Source organism: Lates calcarifer, linkage group LG6 (genome assembly GCF_001640805.2).
Source record: "Lates calcarifer isolate ASB-BC8 linkage group LG6, TLL_Latcal_v3, whole genome shotgun sequence".
Taxonomy (NCBI): Eukaryota; Metazoa; Chordata; class Actinopteri; family Centropomidae; genus Lates; species Lates calcarifer.
This window is the reverse complement of record NC_066838.1, coordinates 17,817,391-17,826,256: the sequence shown is the minus strand read 5'-3', so window position 1 is coordinate 17,826,256 and position 8,866 is coordinate 17,817,391. Positions and strand designations below refer to the sequence as shown.

Here is an 8,866-nt window from a genome sequence, read left to right as displayed (position 1 = left end):
TAACCCCTCCCTCACTGATGTCAACACAGCCGCTGATTGGCTTTCTCGCTCGTAGTAGGCGGTAACTTCGACTCAAAACCATTCACGATTGGTTCATACTATCCGCACCCGCCTTATCCTATTGGCTTATACTATTTTTTTTCTTTCTTTCTTTGAGGCGTACAGGAAGTCGTCCCGAGCTCTCTCTCCGAGAAGGAAAGTCTTGCACGGTGGTGGCGTGTCTGTGTGGCTCTGGTCTAGCCGCTAAATAACGGTGGAAAAATGGCGGATACGTTGACACTTTTCACTTCCATAGGGCTCAGTGAGCAGAAAGCGAAAGAAACGATGAAGAATGAAGCTTTGAGTTCTGCCTTGAAAGAAGCGGTTACTCAGGTACGACTCGGCGTGTTGGGGGAATCTGAACTGCCCTGGAAGGACAGCTGTGACATTCACTTCTTCTCACTTCACTTGTTGTACCTGTTCTTCTTAGCTTTTTAAACGTACTCTGTTAATGGGTTTAGAGATATAATCAGTGTCTGAGTAACTCACTATCTCTAAGATATCTTTCTCATGACTGAGTATTTGAAGGGTCACTGTACTTTCATTTTCGCAGACCTCAGATTCCGTTGCAACAAGGCTGGACTGCAAAAGGGAAACTGCCCAGGGGCCACAGATACCCAGGGTTACTCTATATAATTTAGGTCTATATAATTAAATTAATCACGTCAAGTTTGTTTTAAAAAAAAAACATTACACCACGAAGGTACAACAGCCTCTTAATAACTGATCAATAAATGCTGGTCATTATTCCCTGAAGCTCCCTGTAGAATTACTTTTTTGCCTTCCCAACAGTCAAAGACATAAGATGTTGAGTTAACTATTATAGAAAACTGTAAAACTAGCAAATTTATACATTAGAGTGGCTGGTACCAGTAAGAGAAAAGTAGTGACACTGATATCCCCTGTCTGTCTTAACTTCACCACAGCTCATTAGCTTCTGACACTCATATATTTTGAAGGAAATTATTAATTGTGGTCTTTTCTCCTTGGTTTCAATAGGCCCAGCGTGTTCATGGGGCATCAGGAGTGGACAAAGCCATGGGCACACTGCTGTACAATATGGCATCTCGCCTTAAAGATGCAAAACGTCTGGCATTCCTTGCAGACAGTATAGTTCAGCGCAAAATCTGCACAGAGCTTCAGCTGGCAGGTAAATTCTGACTGATGAGTTACCAAAACTGTGTGATCACAAACTGAATACAAGGGTATTTGATAAGACAACACATTTTAACTTAACCAGACTGATCCTGAACACAATGCAAGCAGTTTTTGGCAGTTCATTAAATTGCATTCAGTCACCCACCACTGCACTCCAGGACACAAGTTTTAAAAGAATTTATTTCAGCATGATATGTATTCGAATTTGCTGTGTCTGTGCTCATGTGATGCTCTGAAACAAATCCCAATAAGCTTGATACAAACTGTCCTAGAGGTCAGAAACCTCAGACTAAGCCTGAAATGCACAGCATTTAATGGATATGATATACCGAGTGTAAAATATCCTGATACTACATCTAATGGAAATCATGAAGGAGGCTGGGGAGGTGGATAGTGATCGAGTTTAGAAGCATTGAGAGGAAGAGAGAAAGCAGAGTCAGTGTGTGCCAGCCTGATATATGGGCTGCCTAGATGTGAATAAGAGTAACTGGATTAAAATGTCTTCTGTATTAGCCTGCTTCAATAATTTACACTCCATTCGTTTTTTTGCAGCGGCACTGGACTTTGTGAAGAGTCATCCTCAGGACCCCATCAACCAGAAGGAATTTGAAGAAGCATGTGGAGTAGGCGTGGTCATAACACCAGAGCAGATTGAAGACGCAGTAAGTGCTTACACTGACCAGAACTATCTCCTTTTACCATCGTTACGGGGCGTGTTGCGTTCATTGACTGTGGAATGTTGTGCAGGTGGAGTCTGTGATCAAGAAGCACAAGGAACAGCTGTTGAAGGAGAGGTACCACTTCAACATGGGATTACTAATGGGTATGATCTCACGCTTGATTAGTTAAATGTTTTTGAAACCGTTAAAGCCTAACAGATAGACAGAACGTCTCACTGAGCTTTTGTGTCTGTTGCAGGAGAGGCACGCTCTGCCTTGAAATGGGCTGATGGGAAGGTCATCAAAAATGAGGTGGACATGCAGGTGTGTTGGAAAAAGAATATTAGCAGTAGTTTATCAGTCATTGTGATTGAATAATTTGATCTGAGGTTGTTAGGTTGTTCTCACAGAATATCCTAACTAACTCTGGCTTTGGTCTTAAAGGTCCTTCACCTTCTAGGACCCAAGACAGAGGCTGACCTGGAGAAGAAACCTAAGGTGAAGCTTCAACAATTATTTAAATGGGAAATTTGGTTATTTGCTTTCTTCCTGTGCCTGGCCACAGGTATAGCCCCCTGTACAACCACAACATGTGGTTTTTAACGCTTAATTTTTGTGTGGATTAAACAAACATTAGTGAGTAATTCATGAACTTCAGGGGTGTTGGCAGATGGATTTTGTTGCCTTAGGACAGAGCCAGAGGTATTAGCCTTTTTCTGGCTACCCAGCTGCTAGCTGTAGCATCATATTTACCCAACAGGTATGAGAGTTGTATGAATCTTCTCATTTAACTCAAAAAATTTCCCAATAGGTCAACTCACTGCAGCTTGGATGATTTGATTTAATCTGTTTGTCTAATTATCTTGCAGCCCCAGAAAGCAAAAGTCACAGAGAATGAGGTGAAGGCGAAGAAAGAGGAGGTGGCAGTGAATGGTAAGCAACAGGCAAAGAGGGTGGCAGACAACAGTGAATTTAACTGTTTGTGTATGTTTGTTTTTAACTGTGTGTGTTGGTTGTTTAGGAGAGGTCAGCACCGGGGAGGTAAAGTCACTAATGGAGCAGCTCAGAGGAGAGGCACTCAAATTCCATAAGCCAGGTGAGAAGAAAATAGCTGCGATATAGATGCAGTTATGTCTCAGTCTCTTTTTTTCTCTCTACTCCACCAACAGAGCAAATTTAAGAGGTTTACTTACTTGGTATGTTGATCTTCCATCTTACAGGAGAGAACTTTAAAACTGAGGGCTATGTGGTCACACCAAACACAATGTCCTTGCTCAAAAAGCATCTGGATCTCACTGGTGGACAGGTACAAACTTTATATGTTTTACTAAACCTGAAATGGTTAGTCATTTTACTGAGTAGCCAAACAACAACAATTAGCAACTGTTTTGATAGATAATCTATTAAACATTTAAGTCATTTTTCTAGCAAAATTACTAAATATGATGGTCATGATACTAAATGGTCATTTGTGTTGATTTTTCTCCTTGCCATTTCTGAATACCTTCAGATACGTACCCGTTTTCCTCCTGAGCCTAACGGTATCCTTCACATCGGACATGCCAAAGCCATCAACTTCAATTTTGGTTATGCAAAGGTACACGTCTTTTCCTCATCTTTCACCACCACGTAAGCTATTAAATCGTCTCTGGTGCAGGTGTTTTATTTCAATCTTAACTTCTTCCTGTAGGCAAACAATGGAATTTGTTTCCTGAGGTATGATGACACAAATCCTGAGAAAGAGGAGGAAAAATACTTCACTGCCATCAAGGACATGGTGGAGTGGCTTGGTGAGTTTGATTTTACACTTTTACACTTTAGTCTGATTGTCACATTCATGTAAATGGTTTCTTACCAGTGTAAGTGTATTCTACAGGCTACAAACCTTATGCTGTCACGCACGCGTCTGACAACTTTCAGCAGCTCTACGACCTTGCTGTGGATCTTATTCGCAGGTGAGTGTAGGAGCTATGTGTATGTGTTGGTAAATGTGCACAAGCCATTAGGTGATGTTTCTTTCTTCTCTTTGTCGTCCTGCAGGGGTCATGCATATGTGTGCCACCAGAGGGGGGAGGAACTGAAGGGCCACAATGCTCCTCCTTCACCATGGAGGGACCGTCCCATTGAGGAGTCCCTTGTGTTGTTTGAGAGGATGAAGAAGGGCCTGTTTGCAGAGGGAGAGGCCACGCTCAGGATGAAGATGGTCATGGAGGATGGGAAGATGGACCCTGTGGCGTACAGAATCAAATACACGCCACATCATCGTACAGGCGATGAATGGTATGAAATTCTGAACCACCCCTGTAATTTCATTAAATATAATGATGTGTTTTACTCACACTTGTTTCCTTCTTTGCAGGTGCATCTACCCCACTTATGACTACACCCACTGTCTGTGTGACTCGATTGAAAATATCACACACTCACTGTGTACCAAAGAGTTTCAGGCCAGGTATACATGAATTCTATTATGACTCAAAATGATAATCTTTCTTGGAGGCAAACAAATGCATTGTTAACCTTCACCCTCCTTTCTGTTTCTTTTTCTCTTATTTTTGTGACAGACGTTCATCATATTACTGGCTGTGTAACGCTCTGGATGTGTACTGCCCTGTCCAGTGGGAATATGGACGCTTGAACCTCACCTATACTGTTGTGTCCAAGAGGAAAATCATCAAACTGGTGGAGACTGGCGTTGTCAGGTAGATAGCATTTCTGTTTGCTAATTGTTTGCAGATGTTGATTATTCATTTTACCTATTTATATTACAGCACATTACAAAAAAGTCTTGTACTGAATGTTAAAAAATGACTGTAAAAATATTATGGATATTGGATGGATGGAAAGCATTTGTTCACCCGTGCTTAGAAAATGTTTGGGTGAAAAGCAACACATGAAGAACAGTATTTACCATACAACTATACTTACAGCAGGCTAATGGCTCTGTAAAGGAGAAAAGGAAAAGGAAAAAAGAGAGCACTGGTATGGGATTAGAAAATGTTATCAACAGATACCCTGAGTGGACTGATTAGCTAATTAAGGCTTCAGTGGCAAAATAAGCTTCAAAATCCATATGTGATGCAGCCTGTTAGAGAACAGAAAACACTCTCCTTTCTTGATAAAACTCAACACCGCTGTCTTCATGCAGTGATACCACTTCCTCTTGTACAGCAGGTGCAAAATAGCAGTTAAACATGTTGCTCTGCCTGTAAATGTCCTGTTGTAACTTTATGAAGCCATAAGGAACAATTATGTAAAAGTCACCTTTATCTGAGTGACAAAAAGACATCACTTTAACAGCTTTATGAACTTAGAAATGTCACAGATTTTGGGTCTGAAAAGGGCTGAAGTATTGCAGTAACAACATAGATAAATAAAACATCATGAGTGAATGCAAACCATATAATATTAATGTAAACATTCTCTAAGTAAAGCTGAGACATGGTACTGTCCATTTTTTTTTTATCTCAAATTGAATGTGCTGAAGCACAGAGCCTGAGAAACAAAATATTTGTAACTCTCCAAATACTTATGGTCTGGACTGTATACTTCTCGCTGTGCTGCACAACATTGTTTTCATGTACCATCTTCATACTACGCAGGATCTGTTAGCTAACTGTGGAGGATATCCTTTCTCATTACAGAGACTGGGATGATCCCCGTCTCTTCACTTTGACTGCGCTCAGGAGAAGAGGTTTTCCACCAGAGGCAATTAACAACTTCTGTGCACGGGTATGCAGAATGAATGGGAGAATGAATGGGTGGATGGATAAACTAGTAATTAAAGGTAAGAGGAGGGTGCTGTTGTGTAATAATATGTTACATCTCTTGGCAGGTCGGAGTCACAGTTTCCCAGACAACAACGGAGCCCCACCTTCTGGAGTCATGCGTGAGGGACGTGCTTAATGACACAGCACCCAGAGCCATGGCTGTGCTGGAACCACTCAAAGTCACCATAACTAACCTTCCTGAGGACTCACAGGTTTGTACAAATACACAGGACATATTCTGTCTTTCACAGTAATAAGCGTCATACTTGCTGAATCTTCGTGCTGTCTTCCTCTTCTCTCTCAGTCAGATGTACGAGTACCAGACTTTCCTGCCAACGAGGCCAAAGGCAGCCACATGGTTCCATTTACTTGCACAATCTTCATTGAACAGAGCGACTTCAGAGAGGTTGGAGAGAAAAAGTACCCGTGCAATATAAGTGGCAGACTTTGCTGTGCAGTTTGTTGATTGTATACATGACAGACTCCTTTTTGTTTGCAGGTGATGGAGAAGGGTTACAAACGTCTGACCCCAGAACAGCCTGTAGGTCTGAGGCATGCTGGGTATGTCATCTCTGTGCAGAAGGTCATCAAGGTAAGGCTCACAAGTATTTCACTCAGTAGCTCATTAAGACATTGACTGAAATTAAAAAATTTATCTTCCAAGTTTTGAACTCGGTGTAACTTGTCAGTGTTTGCTTCTGTCTGTTGATGTTTTTACTTTCATGTATCCTCTTAGGATAACACAGCGTAATTTTACAAACTGATCTCACAATATGTCCTTTTTTTCCTCCACTCTGCTTCTCAGGACGCTCAGGGTAATGTGGTGGAACTGGAGGTGAACTGCTGCAGATCTGAGACTGCAGAGAAACCAAAGGCCTTCATCCACTGGGTCAGCAAGCCGCTGACGTGTGAAGTGCGTCTCTATGAAAGACTGTAAGTCACAAATCACTACCACTGTCATTCACAACTAATACTTGATGTAGAAAACTCACTCAACCAAAACCTCTCACTGTTTGTTTTTAGATTCCTGCACAAACACCCAGAGGATCCATCCGAAGTACCCAACGGCTTCCTGAGCGACATCAACCCTGTGAGTAATTCTGCACCCCCCTCGTGACAGAAGGCCTTTTTGGATTAATTGAGACATTTCATTAATGCATTAATGCATTTCTTCTTTTTGTGATTTAGAATTCCCTGCAGGTGATCAGCAGTGCCTTAGTCGATACCTCAGTCAAGGGAGCAAAAGTTTTCGACAAATTCCAGTTTGAGAGAGTTGGCTACTTCTCCCTCGACCCTGACAGCACTGCAGACAAGGTGCAGTAAACTATTATGTTTCACATTGATTAAAGCTTCTGTTTTTTGTTCAGAAATTATTTGGTAATTTACTCTGGTTTGAAACATAACCACATTTAACTGTATTTGTTCTTTCACCATAGCTCATCTTCAACAGAACAGTCACCCTCAAAGAAGACCCAGGGAAGATCTAATGGAATTGGACTGAGATTAAGCCACACAGCCTGCTTCCCATGAGCCCACAGATACATGTCCAAATTGTTTGCATCACTTAATGTGTAACATCAGCAAGGGCACAGACTGCTTATGCTGAGATTGACTCAAATCAGATACTGCAATAATGACATACCCATATTTTTGAGCTGCAGTTCTCTTGCATGGATTGGTCCCTCTGAAACTGGAAATTATGATAATGTTTCTTGATTGTTGGCTGTTATTTCCTCATCAAAATGACTGGGGCAACACTTTGATCAATCTGAAGCTTGGTCAGTCAGTGTTAGAGTCTTTGGTTTTTTTTCTTTTTTATACATATCTGCTGCAATAATATTCACTTACAGCGTTTCCTCTTTGTTGAATGTATGCAACTCTGATTATTGTTCAACAAGGACCCCATGTATGTACAATTCAAAATGGCTCTAAGCTTGTGTTACACAGAAGAGATGCTCTCAATTGCCATAACATGATTTTCTTACAAAGGTGGTGGCTCAGTGCCAAACCACTGTGTTTTTTTAAGACTCAGAGTGGTGCACATGTGTCCTATTTAACAGGAGACAAGAATAAATAATATTTAAAAACTGCAGTGTGTTTGTGTTACTAACTCAAAGTAGGATACACTGATATGTTTGCTGAAGCCAATATGAATATACAATATACTTGTTTTATTTCCAGAATCAAATATGCTTGATTTAGTACATGGTGATATTTTGCCTGGTAATTTGTATATGATGACCTAACAAGTGGAGGTATTGGTCATATTAACTTCACTAAGAAAAGTCTAGCATTAGCTATTCATGTAGACATTTGTGCTTAACTGTAATATAGCCTCTAAAATCAACAGAACATAAAGCAACATTTGATCTATATAATAAATAAAAAACAGAATCCTGAGTGAATAATCTGCAATTGCTACTGCTACTATTGACAAAAAATAAACATTGAACCAATACTATGTCATATATGAGCCATATATTTTTTAGGTTTCTAAATAGTTTTGGGCTTATAGTTTGTAATCTGTGAAAGATAAGGTGAATGGGCAGGGTCCCCAAAAGCCCCAGGTTTACTCCATGTCATTTGGGTCCACATTCATATTTGAGAAGCTGGTAGCTGTGGTTATGTAGTATTTTTACATTATTATTATTATTATTATTATTATTATTATTATTATTATTATTATTATTATTATTGTTGTTGTTGTTATTATTATTATTATTTTGCTTTGAATGACTTAGACAGGTAATGAGTTTTCAAAATTGTGGCCAGTAAATATTTTGTCAATGACTACTCAATTAATCATTTAATCATCTCAGCTCTGAAGCACTGATTGATTGCTGGGTATCAGGGGAAACTATACAGCAGGCTCAACAGGGACGTCTTCTCCAGCCATAGAAAGATGTCCAATCTCCTAAACTTGTCCCCAGTAAGCAATAGAAAGTTTAAGTAAATACTCGGGCAGATATTTGCCCCACAACACAAACCAGTGTGGTGGATGCAAACCATGCTGAGGTGCAGTGCGTGGGAATTAACCCTCAGCTGCCCAGAGCCTCTTGAGCACCACCCAAATATTCAGTGCATCTTTTTGGGACTACCTTAAAAGATTCAGAAGCCAGTGAACCACTAGGAGCGTCTGTCTGGCATAACTGGGTTTTAAGGTGGACTGACATCTAACTGATCTTGCCTGCCGCTTTGACTGCGTGTGTCGCCTTTAATAGACTACCCTGCGAGCGTCAC

The 8,866-nt window shown here is 40.6% G+C and overlaps 1 protein-coding gene across 1 annotated transcript; it reads left to right on the top strand.

Annotated features, from left to right (window-relative positions):
• Positions 1-157: 157 nt before the first annotated feature.
• qars1 (glutaminyl-tRNA synthetase 1) lies at positions 158-7,718 on the top strand. The gene is made up of 23 exons (XM_018685991.1): positions 158-372; positions 1,039-1,189; positions 1,750-1,859; positions 1,945-2,020; positions 2,116-2,180; positions 2,301-2,354; positions 2,726-2,789; positions 2,878-2,952; positions 3,077-3,162; positions 3,367-3,453; positions 3,547-3,646; positions 3,733-3,811; positions 3,897-4,136; positions 4,216-4,308; positions 4,421-4,558; positions 5,501-5,588; positions 5,692-5,838; positions 5,931-6,032; positions 6,126-6,218; positions 6,432-6,559; positions 6,650-6,716; positions 6,815-6,940; positions 7,063-7,718. The coding sequence occupies exons 1-23, from the start codon at positions 262-264 to the stop codon at positions 7,111-7,113; spliced, it is 2,331 nt and encodes a 776-aa protein (XP_018541507.1). The 5' UTR covers positions 158-261; the 3' UTR covers positions 7,114-7,718.
• Positions 7,719-8,866: the final 1,148 nt, after the last annotated feature.

Excerpts from the sequence above, each read along its gene's own strand:
- qars1 (XM_018685991.1), top strand. The coding sequence starts at position 262 with ATGGCGGATACGTTGACACTTTTCACTTCCATAGGGCTCAGTGAGCAG. Across the intron at positions 2,790-2,877 it reads AGAGGAGGTGGCAGTGAATG|GAGAGGTCAGCACCGGGGAG; the intron begins GTAAGCAACAGG and ends TTGGTTGTTTAG. Across the intron at positions 6,219-6,431 it reads CTGTGCAGAAGGTCATCAAG|GACGCTCAGGGTAATGTGGT; the intron begins GTAAGGCTCACA and ends TCTGCTTCTCAG.